The sequence below is a fragment of the Synchiropus splendidus genome, chromosome 12, assembly GCF_027744825.2.
Source record: "Synchiropus splendidus isolate RoL2022-P1 chromosome 12, RoL_Sspl_1.0, whole genome shotgun sequence".
In the NCBI taxonomy this organism is placed as follows: Eukaryota; Metazoa; Chordata; class Actinopteri; order Syngnathiformes; family Callionymidae; genus Synchiropus; species Synchiropus splendidus.
Window position 1 is genome coordinate 11,622,662 of NC_071345.1, and position 20,701 is coordinate 11,643,362.

Below are 20,701 nucleotides of genomic sequence, written 5' to 3' on the forward strand. Positions count from 1 at the left end.
TCCCTGCGGCTGCTCCAGCTGTTGTTCTCCTCCCCTTCCTTGACCACTTGTCACTGTCACTCATTCTTCCAATCACCCCTCTTCACCACTCTTCCTCCTCTCGCCATCACAAGCTCACTTCCTCCTCTGCCATCCTTTGCTTTCTCCATCCACTCAAATGACTCAGTGAAACAGGTCAAGTGTTCACAAATTCCCCCTGAAGCTCAACCTGCCTAATACAAGGCCCGGCTCATTGCACCGAGACAAGTAATACGCTGCCTACTCACTGCGAGTGGGCGCATGCTCACGTGCACACACCTCAAGTACACTCATACATAAATACAAGTCATTTACTCGGCATATGCATGGTGTTCGCGCATCCACAAACAAATACAAGAGATTCTTTGAAGGACAGATGATAACCCAGTCTTGGTCTGAAGCTGTCAACAACTCTGACCTCGCACCAGAGCGCCATGATTTCTGCCGAATACCTGTCAAGCTTTCTTTTATAGCGCAGGTATGTCACATGACTCGAACTGCAATACCGCACTTGAAACCTTGCAGCAGGGCCAGAATATATTTAGCTAATCCAAATTCAGCCACTGTTCAGTTTCAAGTTCTTGTAAATGGAAGGGTATAAAAATATAACTTCTATATTTACGATTAATTTTGCAAATCACACCTCCAATATACACCTCTTTGAATGACTTTGTACTTTGTAAGTGATGTTATAGAAACAGACTCTGTTACAGATACATAATAATGATGCTTCATATTTCATAAGGAAAAAGAACAAGTTGATTTCATATACATACATACAACTCCTTCATCTCAACTTGCTCTGACAGATCAAAAAGGATCAGAGAAGAATGCTTTTGTGTGTGTGTGTGTGGATGTGTGTATATATATATATATATATATATATATATATATATATATATATATATATATACACACCTGTATGTGTATGTAATTTAAACAACTTTTTTTCTGCAATACTTGAGCTTTTCAGTCTCTCTTTTCTTTCCATCCAAAACTTTGTCAAAACTCTGACATGGTATCACTGGAAACGTGTACTAAACACCTTCCAGGTAATTGTGTTGTCATTTGTTGTCACTTCTCTGAAAACACTGAATTAAAGCGTATTTTTCTCTCCCAAGGAAACATCAATCATGCGTTCAAATCCCCTGCTTCAAAAGATAGCATCATACAGGACGAGAGTGATCTGAGAGGGGTTAAATCATTTCCTCTAGCTGGTCTTGATGCAAGAGTTACACCATTCTGCGCTACTTTTATATAATCTCTGGTCAAAGAAGTGAAAAAGGCTTTCATCTTCTTCAATTTTAACATCGATCTTTTCCATCTGGACCCTCTAAGGTGTCAATATTTTTTTAATAGAACAGTCCAACACCAGGTTAGTTCACACATGAATTGGGTGAATTTAAACGTAATGTTATAAAAACATTGAATGTATGTTAATACCTATCAATAGTGAAGCAAGTGGTAACCCATGTTATGGAAATGGCCTGCGAGTCCATGCATCTCAATATGAAGTCTTGCAATAATAAAATGACACTCATTTCTCTTTATGGAAATGAAAAAATGAGTTCGTATCTACATGCAAAAGAAATCCAAAGCGATGTAATTGTACTGTCAGCATAAAAAGAGAAAAACTCAATTTCTTATTTCCCCTCATTTCTTCCACTTTTTTTGCATTAATGAATCTTGGACAAAGAGCTGAGACGCAGCCAAGTGGAACCAGAGTTAAGGAAGATCAGGAAGAGAAGTGGGAAAAATGGCAGGTTCGCACCTCCACAGGCAGCAGGATACATGCAGGAGCAGGAGGCTTGCAGTGGTGTGGTGTCGGGATGCAACAGCTCCATATATCAGCGCGGCCAGGATGAACGAGCGGGGCTTTACCTGGCCACTGTGTGTATTGCTCAGATAAATAAAGCGCTGACTTGGGAGGAGCGTGTCGATACACACACCGCTGGTGAGGCCATGTTGAGGACGGCGTGCCTCCTTACTGCTGAGGTTGCCAAGTGCACACAGGCACAACAAACAAGACAATAGAATCAAACACTCAGCCTGGAAACTCATTTCAAAGGCAGCTTTAGCAAGTCGCTTCACAAAACGGTCATTATTCATAGAACTATATATGGACCAGACCATGACTCAAGCCAGACTCATCAGCCATCTTGACTGATGGCACCAGCTGTCCACCAACTTGATACAGTCATGTATGAAAAGCCCTGGTCATTTTCAAGTCCAGCATTGACGTCTTGCGACTTGGTTGTGAGGGCTGATGTCTCAGAACTTGACTCAGACTTGAGAGCGGGTGAGCCTTGAGGGGACTGTGACTCAAGCTGACCGGAACTAAAACATGACTTAGCCATCGAGTCATTTGATGTTGACCGGTCTTGGGGAGCACATTTTCAGGACAGGACCGTCTTGACTGTCAGTGTTGTGGTTAGACTCAGACTGAGCTAATAATGTGACAACAAATGATTTTTGTATTTATGTTTGGGATTTTGTCGCCCGCATGATCGGCTTTTGACTCAAACACTGGTGAGTCACAACTTTACCGAGCATCACTCATCATCACTTGGCTGGTGACTTTGACTGCAGTGCAATGTCTCGACATTCTTGAAAATATTTTGATACATTCTGGTGCATCTGAGGTGCTCTCATGTTGGCCTCACTTTTGAATGACAGCTGACTAGAGAAGCGATGACTCACACATTTGCTTTGACTAAAGCACCGGTGAGTTGAAAGCAGATTTATCTAAAAAAAAAACATTGACTCGTGAAGGGGTGACACCTTTTACTGAATCATTCTCCCCCCGCGAATGATGTGAATTGACTCATGCCTGAAAACCGATGGTTTTGGACTTGATCAAACATAGTCATGACTCGAATTGCTCTTTGATCTAGGTACCATCTGTGACTCAATCGTACCTGTCAGACCTGCCCCTTCACTTGCATCATCAATCGAACTGCTTGTTGAGTCAACTCAATTCTAGATGATTCCTGACTCTGAGTTTCACTCAGTAATCGGAACACTTCTATCGAAGGCCCAGAGACAAACGTACCACTTGTGTCAACTGAGGAAATGTCACCTCCTTCAGATGATGTAGGTCGTCACGTCCTCCATCACTGTGTGGTATTCAGCTGCAACCATCACAGAACCAGACAGCAAAGTGGAGGACCGCAGTCACAATTACTAGCAGACTATGACTCTGACTTGTGCTCAGAGTCGTGCTCAAGTATTCCTGTCTAAAATCTCAGCTTGGGGTATCGCGACTTGACCCAGACTCCAGAACTGATGAGTCATGACATGACCATTCTTCATACTCGAAAAACAAAAACTGAGCGGAGCCTAATGTTTTCAGAAACGTAGCGGAACAAAAATAAATGTCGTACTGCACGGTGCATTCACACAGCTGGTGAATTCCCAGAAGTCATTTTTGTATTATCACAGCTTGCTGTTGCACACAAAGAAAGTCCAGCCATCACATTTAAACCATGGGAGTGGAATTCAGCCGCTCCTAGGAGCAGTTGAGACCCAGGTTGGGTGACGACTGCAGCTGCGTTCCAACAGTCGAGGTGGCGAATATCACCTTGATATTTGTGGAAATTGACAGTGTTAATAAACACATCACGTAGTGTGGTGACGCCAGAAGGCAAATTTGAAAAACATTTAATTTCCTCTTAAGATAAGACCTGTTGTGATCCCCAGACAATTCCATTCAATCCCAGTCCTACAGCAACAGTTAGACAACAGAGGTGGGGGGGGAGGGGCATCGGTGTGCTTCGAATGACAATGCTCAGGTGCTTTTGAGCCATGTTTTTAATCTCCCTCTCACTCCCTCTTCTTCACTCTCCTCAACCTCTTCTCATTGTAGCGCTGATGCATTCACTGCCCATGTTACTGACAGGTGTTTCCAAGCGTTTCAGCACAATGACCACAACCACCTTGCGATTGTCTACTGGGCTTCAAATGTCTACGTCTCATATTCTGGAGTTGCTACAATGACTCGCAGCTTGATTCAGACTCCCGGACTCAGGGGATGGTGGCTTGACCTTGACAGGAGCACTGAGGGGTCGCGAGTTGACTCAAAGGCATTTATGACTTCACTCTGCCTACAGCTCTGACTTGTGTAGTGGAATTTCAGAAACAACTTAAGATGTTTCACCAGGTTACTCTTTAATACTTAGGTGCTAATGACTAGTTTCTGGACCGTGACACATTCCTCACTCATGGATATCAAACAAGTAATGACAAGTGTCACATTCCCGCCAGCCCACTAGAGTCTCACCTAAAATTCACTTACATTTTTTGTGTCACATCACAAGAAACAGATGAATTCTGATGAATTAATTACAGACCAAAATAATCGATCCAAAAGCCCAGATTAATCGAGTATAACATTTCTTCTGAAGGGAACATTTTTCAGTCACCAACTGCAAGTGCACCACATTATATTATATGATGCCATGACTAAAACATTCATGAAGAAGGAGAATGAATGCTGGAAAGGGAAAAGTTCGGTTTATAAATCCGCAGCATACAAGCACCAAAGATCACTGCACTTTCTGTAGTGCACCTCATCACTGGAGCACTTCATGTTGAAGCTTATTTACAAATTCAACTAAAATACTAAATTCTATTTTATTTTTTATTGAGTTCTATTTTAAGTAACATGTCACACCGAGCGAAGAGAACATTTATTATTAATGTAAGCGACATTAATTCATTTCAAGTGTGAGATATTTATTGAATTTTCAAATCCATATTACAATAAACATATAAGCTTAAACTGTACTCATTTTTTTGGTTTGTTCGTTCTTTTTTATTGACCCTGAATCATCCATGATGACAACTACCATCAACCCAAGATGTACAGCCCAGTCCTGCTCCCTATGGGGCCTTTGAGAGTAGTATTGGGTCTCATTGTAGTCAAGAGTCAAGCTGGCCATGACTTGAATGCAGTGAGGTTTGTTTCTTTAATCCTTAGTTTCTGTTAACATGCAACATGCATCCTGTCGATTGCAACACATCACACGTCTCCGATTCACATTTCGTGAATGAAGAACCAGGCTAAGGCTAAGAGCAATAGTTTGACATTTGAATCCCAAGTCCGGAAAGTGGGAAAGGACCTCGGAAACTTGGGATGCATTAGCAAATCAGACATTTGTAATGCGAGGCTGTCTGACACTCTTCTAATGATGTATGCTTGAGGGACGACAAAAAGTGCTTTTACCAAGGTGAGTTATTACGGGACGTCAGTAATTTGAGGAAGGAATTAGACTTTAAAACGTCTGCAGATGTTGCAGAAATGAGTTAAGAGCATGCAGACGCATCAATATTTCAGATCTCCAGCCGCAGAACCTGCTGAACAATTTAGATGCGGTATTTAAAAGGACACTAACTCACACAGGAAAAGCGTGCTGGCCAGTCTGGCATTTAGGTCGGAGCAGACGATGAGGCGATAGCGCGGAGGAGGTGATAACCACTTATAAGATTTCGAGATAAGAGAGCAGATGAATGCGCAGCAGAGTCCGGGGACACAACAAAGGGCCAGACACAGGTACACAAGCGGACAGAGACACAATTCCAGCAGACAGTCTTGGAGCTATGTTAGTTCACATCAAAGTTAAAAAGCTGAGAAAACCAGAAGCCCACGGGAGAAGCGGCCACTCTGAGCCACTGGAGGAGACGCTCCACTTCTCCATCACTTCAGTGCTCGCTGCAGTGTAGACTGGCACGGCACAGCACCAGGGAGTATCAGCATTCAACAGGAATGTATGCAAGCCATTTAAAATACTCCTCACACCATCACATCCTAAACACGCTTCACATGCGCACGAAAGCTCTAATTAGCATCACGCAAACCTTGAATCTTCATCTGGATCAACCACAACCTTCAGTATTTAATCCGAAAACCAAGGTCAAGTCCTCGGCCGGCCGCACTTCAACTTTAAGTGAAACACTTCTGTAATCCTCCATAAAAGACAGAATTTTTAAGCTGGAGTTTCTCCTCAGCCAAGAAGCCTTTCACCCCCCAGTGTTCTTTGCCCACTAATATTGAAAAGGTCACGACACGTTTACCTTCTTGGACTGACTTCTACAAAAGTATATGAAAGTTCTCGGCCCATCAACACGTCTGAGAGCACGTTGAATGCAGATGTGAATCTCTCTGCTGCGTGACCTTTCTCCCAACATCTATCACCACCACAGATAAGACAGGGCGACAAGCCAACATATCGCCCAGGACTGACCTCAAATAATCGCTGGATCACACTCTGGATGTACTTGGCCCACAGATCACACACACAACTGTGAACCAGCCTTAGGCAAGTGAGTTTACAGGCCCGTAACACACGCCAAAATATCTCAAACTCGGAGCTCATACATGCTTCACATCCACTCAGCACACTCATATTGAGGTGTAAACGGAAGCAGGTGGACAGCAAAGGGCCATGGATTCAACCTACGACTCACTTGTTCGTTTCAATATCATGAATCGTGACAAGTTCCAGCCGTTTCCTCAACAGCAAGCCAATTGTCAGCGGCATCAGACTGCGTTGCTCCTTCAACCCTCTCATAAACGGAGCCACATAATGATTATTAGACGTGCACCGGTGGTGTACAATCCTAATTGGTCCAGGAATACACGCAGCGCAGACGAGCATCCGCACCATCGAACATGGCGACAATCATCCCGCAGATTACGACAGACTTGGCTGTCAGCGGGAGAATTTCTTCAAGTCCGCCAGCCCAAATATTTGTATTATTTTTATCTGTACATTCATCTCCCTCTCCTTGTGTTGGTATCAGTGTGAGCCGACGAGCACGTGCCTGAGTGGGTGCGCGGTCTTTGTGAGAGCTGCCTGTTGAGACGGTGAATTAAACAGCAAGTGCATTTGATCTGAAAAGCACTTCAGGGCAAATGCGCACACACACACACTCGCACATGCAGTCACACGCGCACACACACACACAAGGTCGCGCACAGCATCAAAAATCATTTCCGTCACAGAATCTATTCTTGGGAGCGGCAAAATACGCTTCTTTACCAGATATGCATCTCTTTCATTCCCTCTCTCTCTCTCACAGGAGGTCATAATGTGTTCAGTCTTTTTCCTTTTTTTTTGACTGAACACGATCGTCTTCCAGGTACAGCGATGAAAGGAGAGAACATTGATCGCACACGTGCGCAGACACACGCAGCTTAATGTGGCCCTGCAGCCACATTTGACCCCACCTGCCGGATCAGCACCAAATCCGACAGTAAACCGCATAAAAACCTGTCAGAACGTTTTAGCCAACAAAGATCAGAGTCTTCATTCTAATGTGTTATATAGAGATTTTCGTATCAGGTGATAATGTTTAGTCCAGTCATTCGCTTGACGTTTCTTGGAAAATTAATTGGCCTCCCCTTCATCTGACTGGAATCTTTCGCCAGAGCCGATGTTTAAGCAGGTGGTTTAAGGTCAGCGACGTCTCCCCCTTCCCTAATCTCTCCTGTTCCTCCCTCCCCGCTCTTTCCCAATCTGATCTGCGAGGAGCTAAATCAACACAGCTGCAAAAACTCACCCATGTATGGTTCTTCCAGCCATTTCCAAACGTAATCCCTTCCATCTTCAACTCCTCCGCTCTTCCTCCATTACTTAGCGCCTTGCGTGAGTCTAAATTCATAACCCATTCGTACTCAGCAGACCGGGGCACGGCCTCTTGGGATTCATCACATTTTTTTTTTTTTACACCACACAGTATAGAACAACACCCAAACCCAAGACAGTAAGAGAAGAGATGGGGGGCACATTTCCCAACAGTTTTATCCCAAAACCTGAGGAAAATTAGAGGTGCAGAAATGCATGTACAATAGTTGGTGGACAGAACACCATCACAGTGAGTGCAGAACAGCACCATGAGGAAATACACAGGTGTAGGTAACACTAGTGATGGGTTGATGAGGTTTCAGAGTTCACTTGATGGTTGTCTTCACTTCATAATCTGTGGGTTTGAACAGACTTTTCCAAAGAAACATCACAATTTTAAACAGGCAGCATCACCTACTCTGTTCTGAAAATAATCACGCCATTTCATGAAACCTCTTCACAAGTCAACACGAAAGCAACTCGTGGTAGGACGACGTTGCACTCCAGAAAGATCAGTAGTTTTTGCCAATACACAGTACTCATGAAACAGCCGTTTCAGCCTCCGCACCTTTACATTCGTGTCACACCTGTGCTGTAGGATTCTGAACTGAAAATGAAAAGCAAGATGGAACCAAGGGTGGGTGAAATGAAAAAGTATCTTAAACTGTTTTGTTCATAATATTTATATACTAAAAAGTTACTGTAATATGTAATTCATATTTCTAACGTAATATTTATATTATTACAAAAGGAGACGAAGAGTGCCTACTGTTAGATGTATGTAACTGCTGTAAAGCAGAAGCATTTTTAAAATACATTAAATGATTCCAATTTAAAATTTTAGTAAAAAGAAATAATGTTATAAACAGCACGACTCACCAAAGAATCAGAATTCAATATTTCATTAAGACTAAAATAGCTATGGGAGAAGAAAAACAACAGCATCAGTGCAAATGGTAATAGAAGAAGAAGATAGAAAATACAGTAAAGACCATTTATTTTGCATGAGAGGAACAAGGGCCACAGGCAACGGGCCAGATGTGGCCCCTGGGCAGCACTTTGCGCTGGGGTTAAACACTATATAAAGACCATGGATCTGCCTCAGACACAAAAAGTATCTTTAGGCTCCTTGGTCCACCGTGTGGATTTTCTGGGGAGCAATAATACCTCAAGCGGGTCATGGCTTAGACCCTCAGATGCGGGAAACCTGTCTAAATCCTGAAAATGCCTCACCATTTTTTAATGGAGACAATCTTACCCAAGACCGAGTCAAGTCCAGGGTGTACCAAACAAGGACAGGTCCACTTCCCTTTCTAGGCTAGCCAACTCTCAACCAAGTTTGAAATTGATATTGAAAAACATTTGAATAACTCAGCATGGCTCTTGCTTGAGACCAAAACAAGTGTCGAGGATGTCAACACAAGGAGGACTACCAGCTTACTGCAACCCACTGTGGCTCCACCCACCTCAGGAGCCTGGGTTAAATGACAGACAATGGTAAAGTGTTGGTCCTGCGCTCTCTTGACCATCGATCTAGAGCAGAGGAAAGACTCGTAGCTATGATTAACCTACACACTGACAGGCACGTCCACCTCCACGTCTACCAGACTCCTGCAGGGGCTGCAATATCTGTTCAAGATGCTGAAACGGCACATTTTGATGAGAGAACGCCAGAAGCGGGTCGACTTCCTCACGCCAGATCTTGACCACTCCCTGCACTGCCCCGTCCCGCCGTCGCTGACTATTCTGCCCTGCCTGCAGTCGGTGGAGAGAACGAACCCCCACGGGAGTCCAGCTTCTTCCGCCCAAGAACAAGCCGCCGCCCTGTCAGCCCAGGACAGGAAGAGTAAAGAGCCCACTGCCTCCAGGGGAAACAGGAGCATTCACTTCCTCAGTGTGTGTGTGTGTGTGTGTGTTTCACTTCAGAACACAATTGAATGACCAGAAACCAGGATATCGGATGTTATTGTTTACGGCATGAAGATGAGAAATGATACCATTTCCGATTTCCTGAGATTATTTACGACGCCATTTTTCACTGCACCTTCTCTTCACCTTGATCCACTTGGTAACTAAACCCCGCAAGAGGGAAAGTATTTTCAGGATTGACTTGAACGACCTTACGAAGGAGAAAAAAAGTACATAAAAAGTCTGCAAACTGAACGTACTATAGATCAGCGGATGCCGTCGCCTCGGCACATTCTGGGCACCGGCATTGTTTCATTCCTTCCTCCCTATCTGAATTAGTTCATCTTCAATTTAGGTGTCTTTCCTTAATGATGTTTTCCCCACAATTGATGCTACGGTGGAGCTTAACAGCATAATTGCTGCAATTACTTTAATCCATATTTCAAGGTATTTTCAAGATCTTGTGTGTCTGTGGTTGAGCTCACAAGCCCTTGAGCGACACTGTGGGAGAGTATGTCCGGCCTCATCACAAAGGCAAGACCTACCTGTTGTGCGTCATAATAACCGAGTTAAACATGGCAAATGTGAGACTAAATCGGAAGAGGGCAAAGTGCAGGCCGTGGGCCAGATGTGGTCCTTTGCCTGGATTTATGCCCTTGTCAGGTCAGAGCAAATCTGCAGGATCCATTGACTGTATTTCATCTTACATGTCCATTAGAATTCTCAAAACAAATTCATCAGATATTTGAGGTCTTAGTTTGCTTTTCTTTGCTCAGTATATTGATATTATATGACTATGCAATACATCAGCATTTCTTGTTCCTCAAAACAAAAGACATTAAGAAATATATATCAAAAGAAAATGTGATTAAATTAATGGCTGTATTAGCCAAGATTCTAGTCTGCAATCTCTCCACCACCAGTGAATTCACGTTTGTGCTTTCACTTGTTACTGTGGACCATAATTCTGGCACCGTGTGCGACGCCAACAAAGACAAGTACATCTTCCTTCACTTAAGCTGAAATCGACTCCAGTGAAGTTTAACTACCTGAATATATACGCTGTACGTGACGTCACTTGAGTGCGCTGTAAAAAGCCACGTAACGGAATGTCGTAACTCAAACTGATGAATAAACGACACATTAACTTCACTCGGATTCAGGACTCATTTAATGAGTGTGTGTGAGCTGCTCCCATCATTTCACGTATAAACGCTGACTGCGTTTGTTTTACCGCTAAAACTCTTCACATACAACTGTTTTCAGTTAACAGCCAGGCTGCTACTGTTCCAGCTCCTTGCTTTAATGCCGACACGCAACAAATCCCATATCGCACTGCAACATCAAAAGCACTGATGACAGTTACAAAAGCCAACCTGCATTAAACACAAGCCGGAGAACTCGACTGTATTTTTTTTTTTTTTTTTTTGGTTTGACAGACACCTCTGATCTAATAAATCAAAGCACAACTGAATCCACATTTGGGTTTGAACAGCCATATGTGGCGCCTTCAACGTGCATCTGCACTTCCTCTAATGAACCTGTCGGTGGCGAACTGTCACAGGTCGGAAGAAATAATTGGACACTGAATTGGCATTTACATTTCTTGAATCAATACTTGTTAATACATCACTCGGGGCTCAAGAGGCTGCTGGTCGAACAACTTCAGTTCAAGCCTCATCTGGAAACCTCTTCCATATGTGCACAACAAACTGCCAGCAGCAGCAGCATCATTGGTTTTCGCCCATGATAAGGAGCAGGTTTTCAAATTAAAGCAGCGTGTAATCTTAAAATCAATCCCGCCTCTCCCTGGTGGAGATTAGAGCTCCGGCTGGAAAGTTCAGGTACAGATTGATCGCAATTATTCTCATACAAAAGGATTTCTAATACTTAAACTACTATCCTCAATAAATCAAAATCCCTCCATCAGCAAAGCAGGAAAACAACGGACAACACACCGCATCGGCGTCTAAGCACAGATATGATCTGATTTCCGCCAACAAACCAGCGTTTGAGGTTGTCCGGCAACAAACTCCTCGGCTGTGTTAAATCAAGGACACGTATTGATTCAAACTTGATTTGAGTGAAACTGCATTTGGAGGTCGGGGAAAATACTTAAGAGCGTGACTCGTGTGAAGGACTGGAACGTCATTACGGAGGGGAGATAACCTTCAGGTTACGTCAGCACTCGATACCCATCTGCTCCTGCATCCCCAGAAAACACTAGTATTTATTATTTCATATCAAAAACCCAAGGCATCAAGACGTCATGCATCATTTATGTCTAGTTAACACGAGTTAAATTAATCATTTGGAGACAAAACCGTCGTCAGTGATGGCAAGACTTGGACTTTAAATGCAATAAAAATGTGAAGTTCTTATTAATGTACTTAGACTGAAGTGAATGGGACTAAAACGTTCAGCAACTGTACCTCGTAGAGGTGATCCAGTTAACAGTATTGACATTTGCTTTGGATTTTCAGCGGCAGGAAAATCCGAACCCAGCATTTGCCAACAGGTAGAATAGTGTTGCTTAATAGGCATTTAGGGAGCCACTTTCATAATTGAGGTCAGACATTTGCCGGTCTCCCTGCGGTCACTCGGGTCACCGCGTCCATCACTCACATCCTCGAAACAGACTGCAGCATTTATCACTCACGCTGGGATTTATTTGTCAGGTCTGGAGCCAAAGGGCAAGAGGTTAAATGAAGAGTATTGTGTTAGCAGTTATCAGCCCAGAGCTCCAACTAGCTCTGTGTGCTAATCTCTCTCTCACACACACAAAGTTTAATCAACAGTAAGCTTTAGCTGACAAAGCTGCAGTCATGAACAAACGCACCACACACGCAGATATTTCCCCCCCACACACACCAGCATCCGACTTAGATTCACTAATGTACTTTTAATGGCTGCAGAGGCTCAAGAACTGAAGACTGGACTGAGTGACTTGAGGTCAGTATGAAAGCGTTACTGCTGCCACAATATGGCCGACTCCCTTGTTTTGGCGCTCATGCAGGGTGTCTCTCAAACTCCAAGCTCTTGCTCGACTTGTTCTTGAGCTCACCGCGGACCCTAAAACTGAGAATTGACAGGGCCACCGCCGGCACGGCGTTCGCCCCCGGGGCAGAGCAGCATGTCTCATCACGCTGCGCTAATGCTGCCGCTGCCAGATAGAGCTGCTGTCACTTTGGCTCTGCTTCCAGGTTACATGCAGGGGGCCTCACATGGACCTGGTTCTGCATTACTGGGTCACGGCTTCCACATTCATACCTTTTGTCTGCGACAAACAAGCAAGTGTTGGAGCTTTTATTCCACACTGCGGCTTAAAAGCCTCTCTGCCACGCGGCAGCCTGGTATATTTAGCTGGGAAAACCAAAGGAGTCAGATTGTCTGTGCGCGTAAGTGCTTTCAATCTCGCCAGCCTCCGATCCAAAGCAATTAGAGGGTCCAGATGGTGGGCTGGACTCGCAGTAAATAGCTGTGCATTGTCAGAAGAAGCCTGCCACTAAAATCGACCATGACAAGCAGCCAAGATGACGCACAATTACACAACGCCGTCAACATGGAGGACACACCGGCGGCGAGCGCCGTAAACCAACTGTCACGACTGTGCCGCATTTTCGGCGGCCCAAACCCTGATTGGATCAATTCATGTGGAGGGTCGGTGTGTCATCCGAGCCAGGCAGGTGTCGGTGCACACTGGGGAACACTCGCCGTCACATGCCAACACACAAAACCCATAAACCTCAGTGAGGCCTTCTTGTTTTAGTTAAGAATTAAGTGGAAACTTTGTAAAGCTCTTCCATCATCCAATTATGACTTGGCCGGAACGTTCCCGAAAACGCCAACTGTGTCCCAAAGCCTCAATCACTGAAGTGCGCTGCGAATTACAGTGTATCCTTCTACTTTCCTGAGGTGAATCAAGTGCAGGTGAACAACAGAAAACAAGACGTGAGTGGGAGAACTACTGGATAAATGTCGCCTTAGTTTCCGTCAATACTTTACAAATGTGACTGCAGGGCAACAGATGTCAGGATTTCTCTGCGTAACTTCAACATCACTATTGCAATAGGCTGTAGTTTGAAAACAGTAAGAGATCAAAGCATACTGTAAATGAGGAAAATCTTCAGTATGCCCCAACTAACTGAAGATAGAGATGTTTTTCCGATCCACTGGTGACACTCGTCTCTTCCTCTTAAGCACCTGGGTATCACTGTCACTGTGAACGTCACTGCTTCCTCCACTATACCTATTCGCAGTGTACTTTCTCCAGCAACTGCAGCCATTTCTGCATTATTTTTACATTCCCAACAAGAGGTGTTTGACCACGCCTCCATCAAGTCTCTGTGAAATAGGGGCATCTATATGTCCTGCAGGTGGACCATCATTTTTGTCAGTGAAAATTCCACCTCAGAATCTGAGTCAGTCTAATTTGCCCTTTTTACTCTCTGTCACGCGATTAAAAAGACTTCCTCGTCATCTTAATCGGGGGGCGGTTTATGAACACGGCCACAAATGTTGCTCAGACAGTACCAGGCGTAACTACATCAGGCTTCATATTTGCAGCTTGGTTAGTTTAAATCCGGCAATGTAGCGCCTAAAGGGTTAACAGCCTTTATATAAAAGGCAGAGTCCTCTAAGACTGATGGGTGAAGGTCACACTTCATGACAACAGCAGACAACTACGCAGGGGAAGGCTAGGGGTCAAAAACCCAACACAAGGGACCCTACACTGCAAAAGCACCGGGGAGAATCCTGCATGTTAAGGGTTTTCTGACAGTTTTTAAGATTTAACTATAAACTTCAAAGGCAACCTCAGCACAGTTTCACTGAAACCTAGCTCATGCACCAAAATGAACACATTTTTTGAAGGATACATTGTCAGGAGATTGTGCTGGGGGGTAGACTGAAGTGGCGGAAGTTTGCACGCTCCGAGTGCTTTTCTAGTTTAAAACTGAAATGCTGTCATGATCAAGGCCAGCAAAAAGTATAGTTTCCCATGAACAACAGTTCTAAATACATTTTCAGCCAATAGCTGGTTACCATGCAGCGTGTTCTTGACCACCCAGATCAAACGCACACGTGAGGTGAGGAGGTGATGGGCGGAGCCTGGGGGTTATTAAATTCCGTGAATGACGTTTTTGCCTGAGCTCAGCTTCCTATAAACCTGTTATTATCCTTTTGTTGACACACAAACACATTGATCAATAGCAAACCAGAAGCAGCCAGACCAGGAAATGAGAGTGAGGTGGGGTGAGAACGAGGCGACTGAAGTGTGAAGGATGTGTGACAACAGACTGAAAGGCCACTTCACATCTCGATCAATAGATCTATAAATCTAATCGGTTGGAATCAATGATCTCTTGTTAGCTCCAGCGAGAGGAGGAATCAGAAAAACATGGGCGTACTTTAAAAAGAAGAAGTCTTTAATAGCAAACCAAATACGAAAAAATATAAAGACATGACAAGTGGTGACAACAATCCATTACGGCAAGGTAAAAGAAGACAAAAAAAAGAAACACGGAAGCATCGATAAAATGCACATTTTAGGGGGCAAAGTTTGCGTGTGTGTGTGTACAGTTCATCATTTGTATTGAAGAAGCACATTTGCCAGCAGGTTGGCAGCAATCACAGCGCAGCAGTCAAGAATAAAGCACTCCGAAAAACATAAATTATAAAGCACTGCAAAATAACAGAGCGAGGATATTTTGTAAGCGGAGAAAATAAATCCTTCATGCTTCACCGTCACCCAGAAATACACAAATGTGACACCATAAATTAGTAATTCTTTTTCTCTGCTACATATTTATATATTTATACTATATACATAAGAAGGTTCTCGCCTTTTTTTTTTGTTTGTCTGAGAGTGAGATGTGAGATGTTAAGGCTTTGATGAGTCAGCATCTTTGAAGTCAGAAAACAGAGAAGCAAAAAAATAAAAGAGACTTATGAGACGGACTGTATTGTCAAGGGTGAAACCTGGTGCCAGACCTGAATCAGGACTGAAGGCATTTTGTCTGACAAGTCATGCACGGAGGTGGGTGTTTTGGTGTAGAGAGAATGTCGACGAACGGTGTGTGGTTATATGAAAAGGTATTTGAATCTGAAGGTGAGTTTTCTGGAAAAAAAAAAACGTTGCTAGATGTGTTTGCTTGGAAGAAAAGGTAAGCCGCGTGTGTGTTTCTAAGTGTGCGTACCAGTGTCTGTGTGCGTATGTGTGTGGGTGGCTACGATGGCTGAATATTGAGAAGACTAAACTCTCTAAAAGCATCGGAGGTCAACTACCAGGTCAGTGTGGTCAGCGTGGTCAGATTTTATGAAAGCTATAATATTTTCTCTGCATAACAAGAAAAAAAACCCAGCGAGGACAGAGATGTTCGATGGAGGGGAAAAAAAAAGCTGACGGGCGTTTCACCTCCATCTTTATCGACTCAGAAATGTTTGGACAAAGAGGCGAAGCGCCCTGACCCGTGGACACTATATCACTCCGGACGGCCACTGAGAAACAAACTTGCAGCGATTTCGCGGGTGTTTTCGTCGGAAAACTGTGTGGGCTCGAGCCAGGCTGTGGCAGAGATGTCAGGTATGAGGTGTCTGCTAAAAAGTTGGGCTGTGGGAGGGAGCATAATGAGGACGACTGAGGGCTGTTTGTGAGTGGGCGAACTTCTCTCTGCGTTCCTCCATGTAAACAGTATATTAATATATACGTGTCCTCCATCTGCGCAGACGATTTCTGCAGGCCAATCATCCAAGCTGTGACACAATAGAGCGGTGTGTATTTTAGAACACCACTGTGCAAATCAAGTGTGTGCTTGATGGTGCGAAAACACCTCTTGGTTCAAAGATAAACTCAACGCTGTCCAAGTCTAAATCCACACCGCAACATTTTCACTTTAAAAACCACTCTCCTTAGGTTCAGCATATGCCGCACAGTCAAGGAGAGTGACTCATACACTGCCTCGAAGATTCACCATGCACTGGCTGGATACTGTGTAGGTGGCTCTAAGGGGGGCTTATAGTCAACAGCACCTATCAAAAGTGAACTGCACGTGTGACCAAGGCACACGACGACAGATGTGATGTGAAGCTCTTTAGTAGCTTGCCAAAATGGTTTAAGCTAAACCTAATATAAAAGGGTCTCAGTGTGCTGTAGTTGGTTTATATTGGAGTTAAGGTCATGTTATTTACATTTAAGAGAGTCTCCATTGTTGAAAGCAAAGCTGAAAACAAACCCTAAAACAACATGGGCATGTGATTTATGGCGACTTGGATGAAATCGTTTCAAAATGCCTTTTCCAAATGAAAACAATGTGGAGAACTTATCAAGTAAACATCAGAAAACCACTCTGTAATTCAAGAAAAGTTACATTCTGAAAGCTTTCGCTCCAAACCCAGAGTTCCTCTGCACTTTAAAGAGCTCCGTCCGCTAGATATTTACATGTTGATAAACATCCACATTTTCACAAGAAAAATAAAGATGCTTACATATATAGTACACTGAAACCTCACACCAAAATGTACAGAGATCAGCTCGCCCCGCTTGTCAATAATTGACCCCTAGAAAACACATAATACACTTTATATCTGTTATACACACACACATACATACATACAAGTGCAAAAATATCTTCTGTACGGTCATGATTCGGCTGTGGATATTCTTTAGTTTCTCTCGAGATCGAAATTGACGTCAGAGCCGGATGACAAATCTATACGAGTTACCATCCTGCAGAGTTCAAGGTTAAGGGAGAAGAGCAGCCTGCATCTGCGCCGGGTCACCTAGCATGACCTCGCACTCAGGTCGGTACAATCCCAGAGATCACAATCAAAATTTAGCCAGTTGGGTCAGAAGAGGGTCGATCTAAAGGTCAGCAGTGAAGGGTTCCTCTCAGAGATTGTCCACAGACGCGCCACTGTGAGCCTTTAAGAGTAGCTGAGCAGCAACACATGCCTCTCAGCTCCTCTGGTGCCTCATTACAAGTAGGAGACAATCCGCCCACATGACTTCACATTTTGTGACCACATACCTCACTACCGAGCACAAAAATGGAAATTGATCTGTAACTTTTCAGGATTGTTTTGTCCAATGCAACAGGAGTGACACTGTAGATTAAACATGATGGAATTGGGGAGAATCTTCTCATGCATTCTCATTAAAAAGGGCGCTGAAAAAGTACATTTTAGGCTGCCATGTAAAACTCCAAGTTTTTCTATTTTTCATTTCATCGCTAGTTTCAACTGCACCGAATTTACATAATTCTGTAAATGATCATGGAGCAATGAATTTTTTGGCATTATTTCCATTACTCTGTCTTTAGTGAGGCATGAGGCGACACTGAAATTTAGTTTTTGTATTTGACAGTGATCTAGTTATATAAATGGCAATAAAAATAATTAAATGACTAAAAAAAAATCAATTTCTAGGATTGTGTGTCATATAATTTATACAAACAAAATTCAAGAGCAAAAATAAAAAAAGTCAATGTCATGCACTGACTTGCCCTCAGTTATAGGTTGTCGTTTCCCACTGATTTCAACCCAAAATAACAGCAGTGTCTGGATGTATTTTTTACTCCTAAAAAAGGAAGCTCCAAAGGTTTAAAACTGTTTTATCTACAAGGAGTTTCAGATGTACAAACGTCAGATGAAGCCAAATTTGAAGTTTTAAATACAGATCTTAGCCACGCATGTTGGCCTTGTAGCATTGTTTGGATTATTTTGGGCATGTGCTTTAACTGCAGAGGCTTTGATTTCAGAAAAAAAAGCCAAGAGTTGCTGTTCTGAAATGAACTTGCCGCGGCGAGGTGCAGCCCGTTTCTAAACTGCCGCCGTTTGGACGTTGCGCAACATCTGTTTGTTTAATAAATTACGGGTAGAGGCGTTACATGGGAGAAAACGGTGGGCCATGCAGTGCACTCGTGAACACTCCGGGCGGAGGAGTGAACCACGTCGTGTCTATAATAGAGTAAGTGGGGCGCTTGACACGTCAGGAGCCGTAAAACACCCTCCTGTGCTCCGTGGCCCTGACCTGGACGCTGCCCTGGATAAATCATCAAGTCCCCATGAACACCAGCAGAGGTGGTGAAAGAGAGGTGGAGATGGAGGAAGGCAGGAACTGCCACGTCATGGAGGGTAAGTGGTTGCAATCTGTTGGTCCCAGCTAAGCGGGCAACTTCACGGCTCATTACCAATCAAGCTCCTCCTGTCAGGAGTGCTTCGAAGACTCCAGGACGAGAATGGAAGAGACGTGCTCCTTTAAAGTCGTCCCACTTCCCACATCCCGTCTCTCCGTCCCATAACCCTGTCAGATCAGCTACACCTCACTCCACATCCTCTTGTTTACCGTCTTTTACCTCCGGGCGCAGTACAAAAGTTTGCACCTTGTTAGCAACTAGTTTCAGAGTCGGAGAAACTCCCGTGTTTTTATATTTTCACGATGAAGCCAATGGTCTTTAAAAATGCTGTAAATTTAGGGTTAAGGAGGTGATTCAAGTGTAGAGGGCAGAGCCAGCGAAGAGTGTAAATCAGCGTTTTTGCTGACAGATGTTTTTCCACCCTAAAAAGTCACTGCTTGATAGTAACTACCACCAGCTGTCAAGGCCCAACATAAAACATGGATCACATCACACAAGAGTTTGGAAACAAAAGACAACTGCATTTTCAACTCCACGGTTCTCTGCGTCACTCATGAGTCAGCCAAACTTGAATCACGACTCTTCTGCTCACACTCGGGCAATGCAAACAGAAGCAGTTGGGGATGGATGTTGCTTTCTCATGTTGGATGCACAGTCAGATCGGGCCGGAGGGTCGTGGACGCACCACCTGCTCAACTCAGTCTGTAGCAATGCTGTGATTAATCATAAGACTATATTGAAAATGAAAGTAAAAAATAAAAGTGGGTTTATTCTCACTTTTCTGTCCACAAGAGAAAGATCTCTGAGCCATAAAATCCTCCAGAAGAATCATCCACCTCTGCTTTAGTTAGCCGCTCCTCCGCTCTATACGTAGACGGCAGTTCGTGAGATGACGGAGCCGTCGCGCTGGGACTCCATGTCATCATCCATGTAATCGCCGATCATATCGTCCTGGTCGTGTGGTGGGCGGAGCTGCAGGATGGGGCCTCCTCCACTGAAGTGGTCGTACCTTTCGTCTTCCTCCAGCTCATCAAACTTCCTCCTCTCTGCGTCGTCCAGCTCATTACTGAGCAGGATGTCTTGGGCAGACGGTGTCGTCGTGACCACCTCGGGTCGCCCCCCCATGGTGAGCGGCTGGTGGTGGTTGTTCTTCTCGCCGAGGCCCTGGTGGGAGGCGCTCTCGTTGTATACATAGATGGGACCGTTGTTGTTGCCGCCCCCGATCCCGGCAGTGACGGCGCCACCGCTCGTGCCGTTCTTGCTGGCCTTCTTGCCGCCGCCGAATATGCGCGTCTTCATGTCAGTGCCGCCGTTCGCTCGGTAACCCTGCTGCTGCCTACGGCTACGGGTGACGAGCACCGCGATGAGAGCGGCCACCAAAAGCAGGGCCAAGAGGGAGCCAATCACAGCTCCTGCCACCACGCCGGCATTGGAGGGGTTGACAGAGGGCTCTGTGGAGGGGAGCAGAGGGAAGGGAGGGAGAGAAAGGGAGGAGAGTGGTTGAGAAAGAGGAAACGTGAAGAGGGATAGGAGGAATCAAATAACCACATGAAGACTATAAGAAAAGGAAAGCACAACGTTGAACAGAGAGACCAACAGGGGAAGTTAGGGTTGTGAAGTGAGTCAGTGGCTACGTCTTCATGGACAGGAACTCATCACTTTTGCGTCTTTGGAAATTAATTCAGAAGAAAAAACTTCTGACGGGGGACAGCATTTGTCAATGATAACTACATTAGGGATACGGAGGGAGCGAGCGAGTGTGTAACTCGGCAAATAAAACTGTTGGAAAGGTTTGACATTTCTGACTGAAAAATTTGGTTGGTTTGCTGAAGACGAAGGTTGGAGGTTTTCCTCATTAGACATACACTAATATTCTATGCTGCTTATGTCAGTACCTCCATACAATTGCTATATTTTAAACTACTTTAGCTTAGCGTCTAAGCTTCTAGTCCATATCAGTCAAGTCAGCTAGTTAGCTTGAGCAACATTTGACCCCTTGAGCCATAATATAAACAA

The 20,701-nt window shown here is 44.3% G+C and overlaps 1 protein-coding gene across 2 annotated transcripts in view; it reads right to left on the reverse strand.

Moving 5' to 3' along the window:
• The window catches only part of si:ch73-22o12.1 (nectin-2), a 105,112-nt gene that overhangs the window by 32,065 nt on the left and 52,346 nt on the right, over nucleotides 1–20,701 (reverse strand). The window contains exon 7 of one of the 2 annotated variants that reach the window (XM_053881507.1): nucleotides 995–20,136. The exons of the other annotated variant lie outside the window; for it this stretch is intronic. Within the exon in view, the coding sequence (XP_053737482.1) occupies nucleotides 19,550–20,136 (587 nt within the window). The 3' untranslated portion in view covers nucleotides 995–19,549. Of the gene's footprint in view, nucleotides 1–994; nucleotides 20,137–20,701 lie in introns of those variants that run through there. 2 annotated transcript variants of the gene reach the window in all.